Raw genomic sequence first — 20080 nt, 5'->3', positions numbered from 1 at the left:
TTTTAGCTACTTAAATTTTTATTGGAATTAGGTTTAGATTAGAAGTTAGATTTAGGTAAGGCTTAGGTTTTTATGTTATAACATTTTAGTTAGGTCAACAAGAAACGGTAAAAATGGCTTTGAATTCCCGATTTTTTTCCCGTGAAATAGGGGCACCCTAGAAAAAAGAGTCTAGTATACAAGTGCACAACCAAACGAAGTCACAATTGGAGTAGCTGGGGTCTAGTATATGAAGGCATCCTGTGCTTGTGCATTTGTATACCTAATAGAACTGAAAAAAGGCCCTCACAACATCACACGCAATCAGCAGAAAAACATGACCTACGTTCTGCGTGACTGCTTTACCAACCGCTAATCCCATTCCCTTGTGTTACTTGTGTTCCTAAGCAGACCTATAGGAGCATGGTGTAATGCCACTAACACTAACTACTGTACGTCTGTACTGCAAAATGGCAAACTAACTAGACTAGACCTACCACTATGAAATTTATCTGTGCTATGGGGTTTCCCCGAAGTATTACTGTGGCGCTCGCAATGGAAAACTCACGCCCAGCTTCACAACGTAACAACACACATACTGATACTGCACTGTAAATCTGTAATTGCTGTGAGTGCTTAGTGCACTACTCTGTAAATTGTAAATAAAGTAAAAATATCTTCTGTCATTTAGAAATAAAATAATTCGACAATCTCAAAATATATACTGTCTATACTGTATACATAACTGTTATAAGACTGAAGCTAGATAAACGTGAATCACTACATGCAAACGCCACCACAGATGTTTAAAGCACAACGTCTTCAACTTTCACGTTGTTTCGTTTGTTCAACTTTGTTAATTTAATGTTGTTCTGTAGACGGAATGACGCAGATACCCCTGATCAAAGCTGTGAACGAAGTTCAGTGTTACAGACTTACAGTAGGTCTTGAGGAGCACAATTGATGACTGATATTGTAGACAAGTCTGTCGACTTTTAGGCTACACACAGTTTTGTGCAATTTACACTCTTAACTCATTTTTCAAAAATTATTTGCTGCAGGTGTTGCAGCTTGACTAGAAGGTATATAGTGCAATAACGTTGACATTAACGCAGAAAGAACCATAACAACTGAAACGAATCATGCCAACCATCAGTGTAAATCGTGAACAGCTGTTTAAATGCCTTGGTAAAACATACACAGAAGAAGAATTTGACGCTCTTTGCTTTGATTATGGGTTGGAATTAGATGAAGTCACATCAGAAAAAGAATTAATTGAAAAAGAGCAAGGACACACCAAAGCAGCTGATGGAGCATCGGATGCAATCATATATAAAATTGAAGTGCCAGCAAATCGGTTCGTTCATAAATGTTTTGCTTTTCTACTTTTCTTGTAATGCTGCAGGTATTTGCCTCGTATCAGACTGGAAAGTATTGTAGTTTTTGACAAGCATTCATGTGTGCAAAAACACAAATGATGGCATGCAATAAAACTTCAATTTTCTTGTTTATTTGTTTAATATTACTTGACATTCAAAAAGCTAATTTGCCTTGCCTTTTTATAATAAACTGGTGTAAAGTGACCCGAATATGTTGTTCGGGTTCCTGTTCAACTTGGCACATCTCTAGGGACATATTACTATCTTGCTTCTTGTACTAGTAAAATAGTGCTATTTGGGAGCTGATTGCTTTTTCTAGTAGATTAAAGTAGAAATTTAATTTTAGGTACGACTTGCTTTGCATCGAAGGTTTGGTACAGGCCCTAAAAGTTTTCCTCCAAAAAGAATCTGCCCCACAATATACTTTGTTACCTCCTGGAAAAGGAGATGTGCAAGAAATTGTAATGACAGAAACAACCAAAGAAATAAGACCATTCTGTGTTGGGGCAGTTCTACGTAACATCAAGTTTACACAAGAAAATTACAATAACTTTATTGATTTACAGGTAAAACCAAAATATAATAGAATTTCATATTTTGTTTAGATATGCTTGCAACAAGTAGATTTAATTTTGTTTTGCAAGTCTTTATTTTGACATATTTCATGTATCATAGTTTTGCAAACTTTTTTGACAACAATAATTTTAGCCTATATACCTCTTACCACACTTAAATTAGTATTATTTGTATCAATTACCTGAGTATTTTTTTTACTAAGTGCTGTTTTTATTTGTGTAAAATTGCATTAATGCATTTGTGTTTTGAGGATAGACGTTTTGTTTCAGGACAAAATTCACAGCAGTATTGGAAGGAAACGGACTTTGGTCTCTATTGGAACCCATGACCTTGACACAATTGAAGGCCCATTTGTTTACGATGCAAAGCCACCAGCAGACATTAAGTTTGTGGCACTTAATCAGGAAAAAGCTTTTACAGCTCCAGAGCTTATGGAACTTTATTCAAAAGAGTCCCATCTCAAAGGATACTTGCCGATCATTCGAGACAGTCCAGTGTATCCAATAATTTATGATAAAAATGGCGTAGTCTTGTCTATGCCTCCTATTATCAATGGTGACCACTCCAAAATTAAACTCACCACTACAAATGTCCTAATAGAAATTACTGCAACTGATTTAACAAAGGCCACTGTTGCGCTTGATACCATAGTTGCAATGTTTTCAGGCTACTGTCAAAAGCCATATGAAATTGAACCAGTGAAAATAATTCATCCTGACCAAAAAAGAGTTCTCACACCAGAACTTTCCTACAGGTATGTTATCAGGTTACTGAGTTTGATTAATATTTATGAAGGGTCTATAAAATATGCTGAGCCTAAAACACATGTAAAGTAAAACACGTGCAAGGCTTAGTGTCTTTTAAATATCAATCTCGTCAAGAGAAGCATTACTTGCTTTAGCGATGCTGGAGTATTTATGTCGTCTTTGGAAAAAAACTCTTTATCTTGGGGCCCAAAGATTTCTTCCATTGCATCTATTACTTTGAACATTGTTTTGGCCGCAAGTAGGCTTAATATAGTTTTTCATCTTTAAGACTAGATGGAAGTCTGGGGGCAGATATGATGAACAATAGGGTGAGGAACAATTTCAAACATGCAATCAATTATAATGTATCACAATGGCAATCATTCAGATGCATTGTTATGATGAAGGAATGTACACTTGACATTTTTCACTTGGTTTAGCGCTGCTGACCTACTTCTAACTAAACACTTAGCAATATTAATATACAAACTCTTGTTGGAGTTAAAGTGTATGAGAATATTAATTAATTATTATCAATTGAAGAATAAAAGTAGATTTGTTAAACTCTCTACTTCCACGTTTTCTTTTTTGGCTCATTATTTTTATTTTCTCCTCGTAAGTGAATGCAAGAAATTGAAGCTTGCAAATTACTGATGTATCTTATCTATTTCAACAGGAGTGAAATTGTATTTGCTGATCATCTTAATAAAAAAATTGGAATCAAAATATCCGCGGACGATGTCGCAAAGCTTTTGACTAAAATGTGTTTAAAGTATGACTAATGTTTTTATACTATGATATGGTTTACATTTTAGTGCGTAAGCGAATTAACTTGCTTAAAACTATTTTTAGGTCAGAAGTCATTAGTCAAGAAACTGGTGAGGTTAAAGTCACAATCCCACCTACACGATCTGACGTTATTCATGCATGCGATATAATAGAAGATGTTGCAATTGCATATGGTTACAACAACATCGTCAAAACGTTGCCACGATCAATGACTATCGGGTCTCAGCAAAAGTCAATGAAGTTGTCGGAGCGAGTCAGGATAGAGCTTGCTGCTGCCGGCTTTACTGAAGCTTTAACCTTTTCTCTTTGCTCAAGAGATGATATCGGAAAGAAAATGAGACAAGAGGGAGGTGAAATGGAAAGAGCAGCTGTTCACATTGCCAATCCCAAAACATTAGAATTTCAGGTGGGCACTGATATCGGCACAATTTACATAAAGTATGACTAATTGAAAAAAGTCAATGCAATTGGTAAAGTAAGTACAGGCTTTATTTGATCAAACATGAGTTGTTGCGGTTAAATTGATTTTGTCAGTTCGTTTTCAAATGATTCAATAATGTAACAACATTTTGCAGGTTGTTAGAACATCATTAATACCAGGCTTGCTCAAGACAATTGCATCAAATAGAAAAATGCCCCTGCCATTAAAATTATTTGAAATTCAAGAGGTGGTCTTAAAGGATGACAAACGAGACACAAAAGCTCGGAATGAACGAAGAATTGCTGCTGTTCATTACAATAAAACACCTGGCTTTGAGGTAGAGATAGTAACTTAATGTTGTACATGTTTAAAGTAAACTAAAACTCCCAGTTGCTTTAAACAATACCCAACGAATGACTTAGATAATTATAACTTTTGTTTTACCTTAATATTAATTTTATCGGTACTGGTAGGTTATTCATGGATTACTAGACCGACTAATGCAAATATTGGAAGTTAAATGTGCAACTGGAAATCCCAGTCTTCGTGATGTTGGTTACTATATCAGAGCAGCAGATGATAAATCTTATTTCCCCGGAAGGTATATTTTGTGAAATGTTTTGATATAGTGTAAGCAATTAGAAATATTGTTGGTCCATTATTAACTTTATTAAATCAGTAGAATAATTTAAATAATGTTAGTAAATATTCCATTTCAGTAGATAATTAATAGATGTGCAGATTAGATGTTTAAAAACTATCATCTAAGCTTCAGCTTCTACCACACAATTTTCTAGATGTGCAGAAATAGTTTTTCGTGAAGAAGTTGTTGGAATGTTAGGAGTTCTTCATCCCGATGTGATTACTGCTTTTGACCTCGTATGTCCTGCTGCTGCAATGGAAATTAATTTTGAAAAATTTTATTGAATTTGTTGCGGATATGCCTATAATTTCAAACTAAACCGTTTTTAATTGTTGAAGGCGTTGGGGTGTTTTTTGCCAGATGTTTTGTGTGAGTACTAGATACATCCATGATTTTAAGTTTACTTCATATCAACTGTTGAAGTCAATGGTTTTAGAAATGTATAGCCAATGTTAATGATGATAGTTCAAATGTCATGCTTCCATTTGTCGTTATCTGCGAAAGATGAAATACAGCATCGTCGGAAAATAGAAAGCGAATGGGAAGTATTTGATTTATTTCATACGTAGTGTTTCTTTTAGGATTATGATATAACATTTTTATGACAAGCTTTGTAGGTGTCAATAAAACTAATCGGCAGTGACGGAAATGAGTTTTAGTGGTTGTGACACAAGTCAAGACACTAACAGTGCAAGTCCAAGTCGAGTCAGTAACGTTTTTCAAGTCCAAGTCACTATTTACGATTTATGCACTAAAACCCAATTTTTAAGCATTGAAACACAAGTCAAGTCTTTCGAAAAACCTTTGAAAAGAAGAAGATTGCATAGTGCATTAGACTCAAGTCTAATCATTAAAAAACTAATTTGGGAAATCATCACCGACTTCAAGTCGTGCAAAAACTCTCTTTTAGCATACTATGAAGTCATGATTATTGATTATACTGCACTTTCGTTCCAATAAAAACTTTAATGCGGGATACCCAGTGAAATTAAAATATGGAAAATACGAAAGGAATCTTTATCCTGTCATTGATAAAGTAACTGACCGAACATGGTTGACAGCGTCGATGGTGTAACGGTTAGCATTGGTGCCTTCCAAGCACTAGTTCCGGGTTCGACTCCCGGTCGACGCACTCTGTCTTTTCAGCGTTTGATGAATTATAATTATTGCTTAAATCTAATAGTGTAATTTCCGGCGTAACACTTAGCAAGTAATTTTTTAAATAAGAAAATTCAGATAGCTTTCGTTTCACATATCAAACGAATATGCTGTGATTTTGGCAAACAATTCAAAATTTGGGCAAGACAAAACTAAAATTAAAAAAATAAATATTAAAAATCGTCTGTCGGGAATTGCACATGGACATTGTTGGCAGGTCGGTAACAGGGTCTCGAGTTGCGAGTTGAATGATGTCTTCGCTAACTTAAAGTTGTGTAAACTGAAAACTTATTTAGTCTATTCGATGTTAAACTAATTTTCAGTCTGAAGACAGATATGCACACTGAATATTTGGAGTTCACATATATTTATTTTAGCTTATCTAAGTAATTTCTGCCATTTACTGATCAACAAAAGCTGAAAACTTTGCAAACAATTTTTTATTATTTCGAGATGGGTTATAAAGGAACGTCCGTCGCAGATGGCGCCAAATCAAATTTAACCTCCGGCTTTTCGTTTCCATGGACAAGTCACGCTAAAGTTATTTTGCTGCAACATCAGTAAGGGTTTGCAATTAGATTTGATATCTGGTGTTTGCTTTACAGCTTTAAGGGTTTTGATGTTACGTTTTGTTTCATTGTGTTTAAAGTCGCATTTAATTTTTGATAGGCTATTGTGTTTAGCCTAGTTTCAACATTTCAGTACTGAAAGCGTCCAAAACTTAGATCTGAAACTCCGAAGTTAGACGCAACTAACAGCTAAATCTCTTCATGAACAACTTCAAAGCGAGTAACGAAAATTCTGCAGAGAACATTCAGCAGGTTATTTTAAATTTACAAAACCTTTACTTTACTCCGTGGCCATATGGCATTTCGGGTAGTATAGGCTGTAGTCTATAGGCTATATCTTGTGATTTTCAATCATTGCACATGGCATGGGTTCCAGGCTGATAAACTTTTATGTGATATTATATATTGCTTAACTCTGTAAAGCAATAACTGCAGATACGTATTTTTATATAAATTTATTCGTATTGCTTTTATAGAAGCTTCGATCAAATCTGCAAAGTTATGCAGAAGATTCTACAGTGATTCAAGTGGTAAGAAGTCATACAAATCTCGTATCTGGTAGACATGGCTTACATGTGAGTTACTTGCAAATGCAGCTATAATTTTAAGTTATTTTTTTTAAAACAATTGGAAACAGGCTTTAACATATAATAATTATTAAAGTAGCCTACAAATAATATTTAAATTTTGCTTAAAAAATTCTCCATTTAAACTATTGTGTTGATTCAGCCATTTTGCATGGTCATTATATTAATAAAACAAACGACCGGTTATTTATCGGTTGTTGTTGGACCGGTTGTTGCTTGCCGTATTGCTATTGCTTAAGGACCAGACTGCAGAGTATGGCCGTTTTCAGCAAGATCTTGGTTGCGCCAAACAGCCAATAATGACAAGTGCGGTGCACAAAAATGCTCAGGCGCAATGAAAGTGCTCACTTAGGTGCGCAATTACATAGTTATCAACACCGTTTGTCTTATTCAATCTTTAAATTAATTGAAAATTGAGTGCACAGAAGTTCTGTCCAGTCATTAAGTGCAAAACATAACACCTGAATTGCAGCACTGAAGCTCATGAAGAGCAGTATTAAGTACCTATACCAAACTCCACAGTCTAGCTTAAGGGTTGAAGGTCTGATTTTACCAGACAGATTAAATTGAGAGAGTAAAGGAAGCAACGAGTCATTTAGTTTTGAACCCATCAAAGAAAATTCTTTGATTTTAATGAAATTACTTTGAATTTTTTTTGCAAACTCTACCTTTATACAAATCATCAGAACCGCCCTTAACTATAGGGACTGCTTGTAGAAACCTATATAGTTGTATTTTTTCGGAAGTAGAGAGAGTGGCCATATAAGCATCAACATACAAAATTCATAATGCTTTGAAATGTGTTACACAGGTCTTAACAAAACTTTTTGGGCTAAATGGTTGGAATTGAAGTTTAATTTTGCTAATGTCATTAGATAAATCATTTCATCACTTTTAGATGGATGGCAATTATGTGAATCCTTTACCACCAGGGGCAATTTCTTTTCGTACAACTTTTCTCAAAGGTGATCATGAAAGGAAACTGAGAAGGATCCGTCAAAAAATAAAAGAGCAAAAACTTCCACCCCTTCATAAACAACAGTAAGTGATATTTGTTGTGTTAGCTGTTTTTTTAGCATTTCTAAGTTGTTTATCAAGTTGAAGGTGTCATTTTAATACGACGTTGTTAGCATCATAGTGCTGTTATATAGCAGACTACAGTATTATAGAGTTAACCACCACCATGTGATGATAATGTTATGTAGTTCAGATCCTATTCCTAGCAAAATTGAGATTGATGAAGCAAGTGTGAAATCTGATGCTGCAAGTGAGGCATCACTGGTGTCACGAAAATCTTTCCAGAAAAATGAGGTTGTTTGGGAAAACGTTTTACAAATTTCTCAGTACACAGAATCAAGCATTGATCAAGTGGAAAGCATTTATGACAGTACAAGTATGATCAAGTCATTGTCTGTTTGACATTGTATATTTTTACAAAATACCTTAGTTCTGTTGATATTTAGAGCTATATTCAATGCATTAAAACTTGCTTTTACAGAACCTGCCGATAATGATATCACAAATCATATTGTGAGACTACGGGATGCACTGAACTGGAGAACTATGTTACCAAGGCATGGTCCTGGTGTAAGACAGGCAATGAGACATACTAACCATAAAAATCCCCTCAATGTAAGTGTATTGGTCTATACTCTATTGCACATATAGCCATATAATATGTGATCAACTTGACCTCTTCATGTGTTATTCTTACAATGACCAGGAGATTCTAAGTGCAAGAAAAGACAGTGGAGAATTTGTTTATGCAATACACCGTGCACCTGAATCATGTCCTATCAATCCATTTAATCTTACTGTTGTATCTGCAAATTTAGCTCGATCCAGAGATGTCTATTACATTGTAACTGCCAGCTCTATTACCAAGGCATGAAAGTGTTAAATTGCATTATTGTGGGTTTAGTATGTAAAATTTTTGATATTGAATATTTGAAAGTTATCAATTTAAACTTACAATTTTTAGTGCACAAAAACAAGTGAAAGCAATGTGGATTCAGAAATACACCCAATCATTTGGTGGCTTTATGAGCAGCGACTGTACAACATGATATGCAAATTTTCTGTGTTTGTTAAGTTTCGTTTGTGGAAACAATTCAATGTATGGAAAAGTGTAATCAGAGGAAATAAAACTTCATCTTCCAAGTTAGTGTGGCATACAGCTTAACTTCAATAGAAAAACAGTACTAGAACTATTAATTTTAAAATGCTAAAGCAAAAAAGAGTAATGTAAATGCACATGTAAAGATAGAATGGTTATTTAATTTTTATATTGGCATTCACATCTGACTTCCAATCAACTTTATTTATGTTTTGATGAATATTAATCACAGCCGCATTTCCATATTTTGGTTGTTGTTATATTACTTTTATTGTCTTAATTTTGCACAGAAAAAAAATCGAAAAATCTTTATTTGTTGCTGATGACAACCTTCAGCGATGTATGCTTCATGTGAGAAGAATGTGTGAGGACATTTGTGGTAGCAGAAATGGTTTAGGTGTTGAAGTTGATGCCATTCTCCTATTCAAATATGACTCACGGTAAAAGAAACCATTGGAATGTTGACCTACACAAAAGTTTCTTTGCATGTTTCCATCTTACTTTACATGCTGTGAAGTAATAATGTTAACTTTGTGTAATTTCCAGCAAAACCTATAAATTGATGGAATTCTGTCAAGAACAAGAAAAAGTTTATAAGAAGGCAATAGAGCACCTGAAATGCTTCCGTAATCACATTGTTCAGCTAGCATTGAATGTTTGCATTGTAAGTTGAAGTCGTGTGCTACAAACTTTCGTCATGAACACACAGCATTGCATGCAGAATTTCGATTACAAGCATGCTTATGTAACTGGTGTGGAAATGACTGATCAGTTATGCAAAATCTTGAACGCAAAAAAAATGGTTTTTGGATAATTATTTCACTGTGTTTGAATGTTTAAAGCGATATTTTTAGTTTGTTATTTTAGAAATGTTATTTTGTAGACATGTGCAGAAAATGATGGTATTACAAAAGATGTTAGGTTAGGAAAAGTCACTTGCAAACAATTTCCTACTAAAAGAGAATCAAAACTTAAAGGTAAAGTTTTAAGATTTGCCTGTATAATTTCATTTTGGAAAAATACTAAAAGTTTCATCGCAAACCATTTCTCAGACTTATTTTAAATACAAAATTTAAATTTTTTAGATACAACTTATGCCCAATTGGCTGCCTGGAGAAAAACCTTATCAAGATTGTCTTCATTCATCCACTTAATGGATGAACTTGTCCAGGAAATGATCAACCGAATGGTTATGACAGCCATGAAGTTTTTTATGTCGTTTGTAGCTGTGTCAAACCATGATGGAAAATGTTACATATCTGAAGATGATTTACGCAATCAATATCGAAAAGAAGCTGAATTGTGGGGTTCAAAATAGTTTTATGAAAACAAATATTTATCACGTCAGGTGCAATTTTTTTGCACTTTCGTTTCTTCATTAGATACAGCAAAGTCACTCGCAATGGTGAGAGGAATGGCTATAGCACAGTTAAAGCAATGACAAGCACTTCAAAAGTTTCTTGTGATAAAGTTCAGGTAAAAATCAAAATTTTGATGTTATTTGAATGTAAGCTGTGTTAAATTGTTTGCTTTTTTGTGAATAATACCTATTTTGACTCCAAAATGCAGATTTTAAAGAACGAGCAGACTTCAGCCAAAGACAATGAGCACAATTTTTCTCCGCCAATGTTTACTGTTAGTATTTCATGTTAACCAACAATTGTTTTTATAGGTTTTATTTATGGATGTACGCTTTCAATATCATCTGAAGGTAGGTTAATCTTTATTCATTCTAATTATTATTATTCTTTTAACAAAGGTAAAACTGGTTTTGGAAGTGCCAGAAATGGAAGTTGCGAGTAGAATAAGTAGCAACAGTACACTTTCAATTAAGAAGCGGTCTTCTATGTGAGTTATGTTTTATTGTTCACAATCAAGTTACGTTTTACAATTATGCTCATCTTCCAAATAACATTTTCTGCAAAAATATATCAATTTCTACAATGTATTCTTCAAACTAAGACTATTCCTTATACACAAATGTTTTTGCACCAAAACCTTTTGTTTCTGTGCTTATTTTTGAGGTGGGGCCTATACTACAATCAGTAGTTATTTGATGTTTTACAATACATATCAGTAAATTTTTATGCTCTTTAGTTGTTTCAAAAAAATGTAAATTCATTTTTAAAAGTAACTAATTTTGGGCGCTGCCAGCTGTATTTTTTGCATTTCTTTGTGTCAATGAGTTTGTGTCAATGTGTTTCTCACATTTTCTTTCGTTTAGTCTTAAACTACTTATGTTTATTTGAATTGCCATTTAGGGCACTTATTGTAAATATAATGCAGTATTGTATTTCGAAAAACATTTGTCAAAGTTGTAGTGTTCATAACATTTTCAATTACATCAAGTGCTGCAATTCACTTTTTGGTGTTGATAATTCACTTAATAGACTTATAGTATTGAAATAATTTCAAAATTTTTATTGAAACGAAAACAAAACTCTTAACTGAATTTTACCGTCTTTATTTTGAAATCTTAAACAGGAATTTACGGAGAGAAAGTGTTGTCCGATTTGGTAAAAGTGTCTCATTTCCTGACCTATCAGTAGAATCTGTTGAGTCCGATGATGAAACTGAGATTGAATCTGAGGCAACAAGCAGAAGACAGTCCATAGTGAGGTATTTGATTATAAATTTTTAAGTACATTGTTTTCTGCTGATATGTGAAAGTGTGTTTCATGTAAAGATATCTGGTTTGTAATTAGTGAACAGAGCATTGCTGAGTCTCCATCTGTGGTCATGCTTTCTCCAACCAAGGATGTATTTTTGTCTTCTCTGCAAGAAGTCATTGACGGATTTGAAAGCATTTTTTCTGAGGTTATTTTAATTGAATGGTAGTTATGATGAGTGCTATATCTGTACCATATGGTCAAGCGTTTAGGCAAATACAAACATGCGTATGTGACTTTCTTCTTACCATCTTCACTTCATATTAATACGAAGTGACATTTTTTTAGTTGAGCTTAGTGGCAGTGGCTGAGGAGTTAAAAGAATTTACACAATCCCCTGCTTTTGACATACAACTCTCAACGTTTGATGATCGGGAATTAAGCACCGTGTACACTAGCAAGATTCTCACTGAAGATTCTGCTTACAAAAAAATGACTGCGAATCTGCTGAGTTCTGCAGAAATGGCTTTTGATCATGCAAAGGAATATTCAAACGAATACACTAGGTGACACGGCCATTTAATGGCAAATAATTTTTTTTTAAATTTTAACAGCAACTTTGTTTATTTGTTTTGTTTGTTTCTTTCAACATCTGTTTTGCTTCTATAGTTGGGTTTTTAATGTATCTTTTACGTCTCTTTAAATTACCATTGAAACATTTGTACAATCATGTTTACATGCATTGCAAGAAGACAATTAACTTGATGGCTTATGTAAAATGCCACTCAGATTTTGTGCCATGGTGGATGAAAGTCGTTTGGTGGATGTTGATGCATCTCTGAAGCAACAGGAATGGACCCCTGAAGACTTTGCTTCCGTTCTTTTCAAACACACGGACATGATTCGTGAAATACGAGACATGAAGCCATCAAAGAGGGTGGCCTTGCTGCATGTCGATGCAAAAGGATTTTCTAAATCTACCCTGCCTTATCCACAGGTTTAAAGATGGCATTGTTATTGCATTTAGTTTTTTTTTAATCGATTTTTTTTACAAGGTCATTCTTGAAAAGTATTAGAACAAATACTGGAACGTCTGATGCTGTGCTTTACCTTAACCTTTTCAGCATATTTTAACTATACAGGTTGTGATAGACGCAACGCATCGCTGGTTGCCAATGTTAACCACTCGGCATAACGATGAGTTGTTGTCGGTCATAAGGAGCGCAACACGTAAACTTGATAGTAATCCTGAAACTGTGGAGCAATTTGTTGAGCATTTAACATTTTTAGCTCGAACTACAACAGAGATGCCGGCTCTGGATAAAGAATACTTCGTGGTCACTAGGTGAAATCCTGTTTTTTTTGCTTGCTAAAAATGTATTATTCTAATGAGTTTTTAGTTATTCAAAGATAGCAAGTGTTGATTTATTTCATCGATCTAGTTTGAATTTATTTTTAGGCTTTATAGTTTAACTGGCGTTCATTCCCCAGATTTTTCACAATAATAAAAGAGTATGGTGTATGGATGGATCCTGAGCAACTGGCTATCTTTCAAACTCTTGTCCCTGCCTTTCAACATTTAAAGACCACCATGCTTTTTTGTGAGGCCAAAAAAGATGACAACATCATGAGGTTTAGCGCTGATTTGGACAAACACGTGCACAATTTAAGATATCACCTCTTCGATCTCAAAAACAAGGTGGGTTATCAACTTATCATGTTTTATTGCAGTGAAGTGTTTTATTAAGTGTTTTATTGGCTTAAGTTTTACATTGAGCTCATGTCATTACAGACGTTTTTATATAAACATTACACTTCTTATGTCTTGCAAAGCTGTTTATTAGACTTTTGAATAATTTTAAGGTTTTTCTATCTTCTTAACAGTTACTTTACTTTAAATGGTTGGTTTCAACAGGTAGCTGCACCGAATCTTCTCAGTGCAGAGTCCCTCTCTGTTGCTGCTTTGGAAGTTATTAAACTTCTATCAGAGGAAGCAGAAGAATTAAGCGTAAAGGCAAAGAGCTATGCTAATTACCAAGATCGCTTTGGGTCGTCTTATTCTTCCAGTAAAAGCAAAAAACTTTACACAGTGTAAGTACTGAAACGGTAAACAAGTGACTCAATAGTCTGAGAATTAAAAATCACTGGAGTTTACCACATTAAATTAAAAATTCGTCTACTTTCCCTTGATGTATTATAACAGAAACAAGTACTGAATTAGTTCCTTAGTTCCCATAACTTTTAGCTTTTTTGCAAAGCTACTGCTACCGGTTATATCTCCAATAAACAAACGACTTACTGTACAAGTAATATCATGACATGTGCAATGAATTAATATCAGCGAAGCACTGATCGCTGAAGCATCAGGAAGTGGTGTCAGTGCAGCCCAGCTACAAGCTGAATTGTCGGAAGTGGAAAGAGATATCACGCTGCGTAAGCTGCTCTGGGAATCAAGTGACGAATGGATCAAACTACATCAAGAGTGGACGGTAAGAATACACATTTATCCATGCACAACAACAACTACTACATGCAAGTAGATTGCAATCGTTGTGTAAAACGATTCAGTGTAGTCATGTAACGCATACGTTCATGTTTAGCTCACAGAGTTTCTTCAGCTGAACATTGATTCGGTGCAAGAGAACGTATCTCGCTTTATGCAGACAGTTTTCATGTTGGAAAAGGGACTTCCAAAAAATGAAATTCTCCCAAAGTAATTATATCTTCAACAATTTCATATTAATTATCACTGTGCATGACCTGGTTTACCTCATAAAATCTTTCTAAAGACTAAAGCAAGCCGTGTTGGAGTTCAAGCAAGGCTTGCCCTTGATAGCAGCTCTTCGAAATAATTGCCTAAAACAGCGCCACTGGGACGAAATACAATACGCCATTGGTCGTTCATTGACACGTGATACAACACTCACACTTGGAGACTTACTGAAGTGGAGAGTAAGCGAGCCCACAACGTTACCACTGTGTTTTGTGTTTACAACTTGTAGTTTGATCATTATAATATTTTTGTATATTTATTATTAGCTTTTCCAACATCGAGACATGATTATGGAAATTTCCACACGAGCTACTAACGAGTCCACCCTTCAAACAATGCTCAATAAACTTATTCAGTTATGGCACGGCACCGATTTTAAGTTAGTATATGGATCGTTGACAAATATCACACACGCACCAAACTCACTACTGCCATTTCTTTGCTTTTCTGCAGGCTTGTTGCTCATACGACCGGAGCGCACACTGTTATGATTATCTCCACGGCAGAGGACATTTGGAATCAGCTGGAAGAAGGGCAGGTCACGATTGCGACCATTAAAGGGTCGAGATACGTTGCACCAATCAAAGTAATAAACTTGGGTCATTTTTTTAATTGCAAGTTGCAGTGCTTGCTTTGTGTACTATCCAGTTCGTTTGTTTGTTACGGCAGTGCATCCATGTTAGGTTGAAAATACGACTATGGTATTTGTTTTGATTTGAAAATGACAACGCTGTATATGTTAGGGCCAGGTAGAGGACTGGGAAAGAAGATTGACCTTATTTTCTCGAACCCTGGATGAGTGGATGAAGTGCCAGCGCAACTGGCTCTATCTGGAGCCTGTCTTCACCACAGTTGACATTCAGAGACAGCTACCGACCGAGGCTCAACTTTTTGTTCAGGTTTGCATCCTCAAGACAATGATAACATCGAATTTGTTATATATCCACAGTTCCTGTTCAACGAAAAGGAAATTATGTAATTTCGTTAGTTGGAATTACTTAATCTATTTGGGTTGCATAACGTTTACGGAAATACATGTGAATAAAGCCTATACTTTTTGGTGAAGTGAATATACTTTCTGGTGATGTGAATAAAGTTCATGATAATACATTTATTTGCGACTGGAAAAACTGACAACTTTTGAACGTAATGTCTGTCCTTTATCAAAGTAAAATTGAAGCGAAATGCAAACCATATAATAAACACTTGACACAACAAATTTTTATGGCGCAAGCAAATGTTATATTATGAGTCTACCTACTTTGGTTATACTAATCGCAACTACATGCTATTTGAAAATTACTTCAATTTTTACTGGTACTTACTCTAATGCGAAACTTCAGGTTGACCGCTCATGGCGTGAGTTAATGCGGCGCACTGAGGATAGACCAAATGCATTGAGAGCTGCCACAGGCCCAGGCGTTTTGGAAGTATTGCAATCCTGCAATTCCAACTTGGAAAAGATTCAGAAATGCTTGGAAGTAAGATATTTTCATTTCATGTCGCCCGCGTGCTGTACTGAACTACCGAGTTTTACATTTACATACTGCAAGTAATTCTTCTTCGTTGATAGTATGTTACACGCTGTTTTACATCTGTTAAATTTTAGGACTACCTTGAGCTCAAGAGACTCGCCTTTCCGCGATTTTACTTCCTTAGCAATGACGAGTTGCTATCAGTGCTTTCTCATGGCCGTGACCCGGCTAGCGTCCAGCCTCATCTGGTCAAGTGCTTTGCCAACATTAAATACTTGGATATTCGCGGAAACGTCTCGAAACAGCCTTTGACGGTTCGCGCAATGATATCGGCCGAAGGTGAAGTTGTCAACATGCCCAAGTAAGATTTATTTGTCAGATCCGATAACTTTTTAACTACAAATCATTTTTTATATGTTAGATTGTCGTTTTAAAAATGTCATTTTGCAATTGTAGCTTTTCAAAAGTTTCACTTACTTTTTTCGTGCTTCATTCGAGCGAAAATCATTTGCGTAAATTTGCCCCAAGTTGTTTGCCGACTTTTTGTTAGTTTGTAAATTTTGGCTGATCGAACCGACTGATTTGAAGGAACGTGCGAGCGCGTGGTTCTGTAGAACAGTGGTTGTCAACAGTGGAAAGCGCAATGTTCGACACGGTGAGAAAGCACCTGAGGACTGCCCTTCTCAGCTGGTCGTCCATCAGCGAGAACATAGTCACTTGGATGTTTCAACATCCCGGTCAAGTAGTTTTGACAGTGGTACGTGCTCGTTTCTTACACAATGACTGCTTGTTGCTTGTTTGGGAAAGTGCTGTGGTTAAACAAAAGTACACTTCGGAAACTTTTAAGGGTTGCTTATAGAAGAACATTAGGACATTTCTCATAGTTTTTGGGTAGTCGTTAGTGTTTCGCTTTTTTTGCACTTTCTCTTTTTGGTCACATTTTAGATCGACAAGAATAGCTTATCCTTAGAATAACTATCGGTAATGCATGATAATCTTTTTTTGGTTAGGCTCAAATCATGTTCAACCGGGACGTAACAAACATCTTCTTTTCTGAATTAGTTGAAAAAAATCTTGAGAAACTTCACAAGGAGTACATGCAAGCTTTGAACGTTTTGTCAGGTAAATGCGCAATTTCTCACTCAAAGTTTGCTAAGGTAACCCAATCAACTAACTATGCCATTCCTCCTATCGCTGGATAGGCGTTATGGTAATGGGTATTATCACGATTATCTTTCTCCTCGGACTGAGGAAAGTATTTGCACGACTTATACCCGGCGATGGCTAGAGCCCCGGTTACCATGCTAGCCTTTGTGCATGTTCCGATGGACACACGTATTTTCATTTGTTGTTTTATAATTTAAATGTTGTATTTGGTTTTGGTATATTTTGTCTTTGACCAATCATTTTTCTAACAGGCGCCGTATCAGCCCAGCATGTCGTCGCTCACCAATACTACACACTTGAGGCACTAATCATCATTTACGTCCATATACGTGATATTGTGATGTCACTTATTAAAGGCAAAGTAGCAAGCGCAGACAACTTCGAATGGACTCGGTCAGTTTTCAGTTCCAATTATATCTACCCATTTCCTGCAATGGCATTTCTTTTAAATTTACTCTTTTACAGGTTATTCATCAAATTTGTATCACATTGAAATCGCCAAAGTACACGTTTAAGACTCCTATTTGAGTTCTCACTTATTTATATACAATTGTACATAAAAAATTAACATGCAAAGCCTTGTCATCGGTATATGTAACTTTTGGTTGTAATGTCTTCGTAAATTATTATTTTAAAAAGTCGAATAGTTTATCTTTCACAATGAAGTATAGGTGACTGAAACGTATCGATTTTAACTTCACGATTTTACGGATGTTTTCGCCCGGTTCGTTGGACAAGGCTGAGACAAGCTTTTTGCTTTGAGTACGAGCTGTTCCTGGTCCAAATCAAAAACGAGGCCATTTTTGTCTATTGTACTTTACGTTACGGTATTCCAATGCTGTGCAAACTACGGTTATGGTAAAAAATTTTCATTGCGCCTTACAGGAAATACCGTCGCTTCGGGCGATTTACTTGCTAATTATGGTATACGAGCACACAGACGTTTCAATTGAGCATTAAGTACTTCAAACATTTCTGTTGTCACTTTTACGCAAATGGTCCGGTTCTATGAGATTATTGAAAACTCGTTGAGAAGTAATTCGTGAATAAGCGGCTCGTTGGTCTAGGGGTATGATTCTCGCTTAGGGTGCGAGAGGTCCCGGGTTCAAATCCCGGACGAGCCCTTTTTATAAACTTTCTTGTAATAGTCGTTAACTGTCATTACAATGATAATACGTAGCGAGAAACCGTTAATGGGTCTTTCTCAATCTACTAATTATTTCATCCTAATACTACAATGTTTAAATTTGTAGTGCTTTAGAAATGAGATGTGTCATTTTTTAAACAAATCTTTATCAACGAGCTGTCAAAAGTTATTTCTACTGTATGGGAGCATAAGTGGCTCGTTGGTCTAGGGGTATGATTCTCGCTTTGGGTGCGAGAGGTCCCGGGTTCAAATCCCGGACGAGCCCTTCGTTTTTTTTTTTTTTTTTATCATTCATTGTCCTTCAAAGCTTGAAATCGTGTGTTGTACACTTGTTTTATCCTTAAAATTTTAACCTGGCCCACAGGCAGCTACTCTACGAATGGCAGGACGCCTCCAACATCTGCCGCCTTGTCCAAGCAGATGCCCGATTCACTTACGGTTGCGAATACATCGGCTGTGCTTCACGACTGGTCATCACTCCTCTCACTGATCGATGTTTTCTCACGCTTACCGGAGCCCTCAATCTTCATTTGGGGGGCTCCCCTGCTGGACCGGCCGGCACGGGAAAATCCGAAACAGTGAAGGACTTGGCTAAGGTATGTCGTCGGGTCGCCTTAAAATGAATAAATGGATCTTGATGTTAAGTAGCAACAAACTTAGAGATAGTGTTCAAAACTAGTGATATTATAATCTATATCTTGTTGCGCTTTAGATAATGGGGAAACAGTGCGTTGTTTTCAATTGTTCGGAAGGAATCGACTTTAAGGTTTGACCCTTTTATAACTTTAAACACCGTTTCTTAAAACCATTGCGTACAACAAACGTTTTACAAAGTCGCGAGACCCGACAGAACGAATTAGAAAAATTTCAGTAGCATGTACTTTATTCATTTGTAGATGATGGGACAGTTTTTCAGTGGATTATCACAAAGCGGCTCGTGGTGTTGTTTTGATGAATTCAACAGAATCGACGTCGAAGTTTTGAGTGTCATCGCGTCTCAAGTCCATGCTATAAAATCGGCTAAAGATGCCCAAGCTTTGAGGTGGGGCTCTAGCAAGACAGGCTTTTACAATTAGCCTCCAGTATGTCGTTTAGCGCATGTTTGTATACGTTGTTAATTTGTCCTTGCGTTTTTTGTAGATTTTTATTCGAGGGCAGAGAGATAAAACTCAACGCATCCTGCGCTTATTTCATCACAATGAATCCAGGTTATCTGGGTAGAGTCGAGTTGCCCGACAATCTGAAATCTCTCTTCCGACCGGTTGCAATGATGGTGCCGGATTATGCTTTGATCACTGAGATTATCCTTTTCTCTGAAGGCTTCAGGGATGCCAAATTATTTTCACGAAAAATTGTCAACCTCTACGAACTGGCCAGTAAACAGCTTTCCCAACAGGTACGAAAAAAAACTATATTCGAATTTTACCGAGTTTTGGTTGAATCTGTTTAAGACTATGTTGAGCTATAGTTTTAACACGTGTTGAAATACTCGGATGTCAAGTTTAATGTTGCTATAGGACCATTATGACTTTGGGATGAGATCTATCAAGTCTGTTTTGGTCATGGCGGGTCAGAAGAAGCGAGAAATGCTAACAGATTTCGTCGCCGTTACGGATAAAGTAATTTTGGTGTTATTTGATGCGTGATGCTTCATTCGTACAGTAACTAAATGCTCACATAAATGCCTCTATTGTAGTTAAAAACAAAACTAATTTGTTTTCTTTTTAGTAACTGATTTCGCTACTAAAACACAAACTGATAAACAATTCTCTGAAATTGTGTGCAGGGGATGTTGGACAAGGAACGCAACATCCTCATCCACTCTCTAAGAAACGCCAACCTCCCTCGTTTTCTTGCTGAAGATGCCCCGCTTTTCAACAATATCATGTCCGACCTCTTCCCCGGAATCACACCATCTAAAATGGACAACACCGCTTTGGAGGTAT

General features: G+C 36.0%; 2 protein-coding genes and 3 non-coding genes across 5 annotated transcripts in view; all 5 read left to right on the top strand.

The window, feature by feature from the left end:
• Positions 1-1022: 1022 nt before the first annotated feature.
• On the top strand, positions 1023-5176 carry LOC143465872 (phenylalanine--tRNA ligase beta subunit-like). Its single transcript, XM_076964391.1, has 8 exons — positions 1023-1336; positions 1705-1924; positions 2204-2688; positions 3357-3452; positions 3533-3875; positions 4045-4227; positions 4364-4491; positions 4688-5176. The coding sequence occupies exons 1-8, from the start codon at positions 1122-1124 to the stop codon at positions 4815-4817; spliced, it is 1800 nt and encodes a 599-aa protein (XP_076820506.1). The 5' UTR covers positions 1023-1121; the 3' UTR covers positions 4818-5176.
• Positions 5177-5593: 417 nt separating this feature from the next.
• Trnag-ucc (transfer RNA glycine (anticodon UCC)) lies at positions 5594-5665 on the top strand. Its single transcript has one exon. It is a non-coding gene; the product is annotated as a tRNA-Gly (tRNA).
• A 569-nt stretch (positions 5666-6234) lies between these two features.
• Positions 6235-20080, top strand: part of LOC143452780 (dynein axonemal heavy chain 6-like) — a 45386-nt gene continuing 31540 nt past the window's right edge. Inside the window, exons 1-39 of the mRNA XM_076953879.1 lie at positions 6235-6251; positions 6394-6512; positions 6737-6835; positions 7746-7888; positions 8053-8240; positions 8346-8479; positions 8571-8732; positions 8829-9007; positions 9254-9403; positions 9510-9627; positions 9847-9940; positions 10049-10265; positions 10346-10439; positions 10533-10598; positions 10723-10811; positions 11448-11582; positions 11669-11780; positions 11921-12138; positions 12362-12569; positions 12715-12917; positions 13064-13271; positions 13488-13663; positions 13914-14061; positions 14173-14285; positions 14362-14524; positions 14612-14724; positions 14799-14931; positions 15089-15244; positions 15689-15826; positions 15955-16181; positions 16409-16577; positions 16831-16942; positions 17239-17380; positions 18499-18730; positions 18847-18900; positions 19031-19176; positions 19275-19530; positions 19652-19753; positions 19921-20076. Coding sequence (XP_076809994.1) covers positions 6462-6512; positions 6737-6835; positions 7746-7888; positions 8053-8240; positions 8346-8479; positions 8571-8732; positions 8829-9007; positions 9254-9403; positions 9510-9627; positions 9847-9940; positions 10049-10265; positions 10346-10439; positions 10533-10598; positions 10723-10811; positions 11448-11582; positions 11669-11780; positions 11921-12138; positions 12362-12569; positions 12715-12917; positions 13064-13271; positions 13488-13663; positions 13914-14061; positions 14173-14285; positions 14362-14524; positions 14612-14724; positions 14799-14931; positions 15089-15244; positions 15689-15826; positions 15955-16181; positions 16409-16577; positions 16831-16942; positions 17239-17380; positions 18499-18730; positions 18847-18900; positions 19031-19176; positions 19275-19530; positions 19652-19753; positions 19921-20076 — 5604 coding nt within the window. The 5' untranslated portion in view covers positions 6235-6251; positions 6394-6461. The remainder of the gene's footprint in view (positions 6252-6393; positions 6513-6736; positions 6836-7745; positions 7889-8052; positions 8241-8345; positions 8480-8570; positions 8733-8828; positions 9008-9253; positions 9404-9509; positions 9628-9846; positions 9941-10048; positions 10266-10345; positions 10440-10532; positions 10599-10722; positions 10812-11447; positions 11583-11668; positions 11781-11920; positions 12139-12361; positions 12570-12714; positions 12918-13063; positions 13272-13487; positions 13664-13913; positions 14062-14172; positions 14286-14361; positions 14525-14611; positions 14725-14798; positions 14932-15088; positions 15245-15688; positions 15827-15954; positions 16182-16408; positions 16578-16830; positions 16943-17238; positions 17381-18498; positions 18731-18846; positions 18901-19030; positions 19177-19274; positions 19531-19651; positions 19754-19920; positions 20077-20080) is intronic.
• Trnap-agg (transfer RNA proline (anticodon AGG)) lies at positions 18040-18111 on the top strand. The gene has a single exon. It is a non-coding gene; the product is annotated as a tRNA-Pro (tRNA).
• Positions 18328-18399, top strand: Trnap-ugg (transfer RNA proline (anticodon UGG)). Its single transcript has one exon. It is a non-coding gene; the product is annotated as a tRNA-Pro (tRNA).

Source organism: Clavelina lepadiformis, chromosome 1 (assembly GCF_947623445.1).
Source record: "Clavelina lepadiformis chromosome 1, kaClaLepa1.1, whole genome shotgun sequence".
NCBI classification, from domain to species: Eukaryota; Metazoa; Chordata; class Ascidiacea; order Aplousobranchia; family Clavelinidae; genus Clavelina; species Clavelina lepadiformis.
The sequence above is the reverse complement of the archived record's forward strand: the minus strand, read 5'-3'. Positions and strand labels throughout refer to the sequence as shown.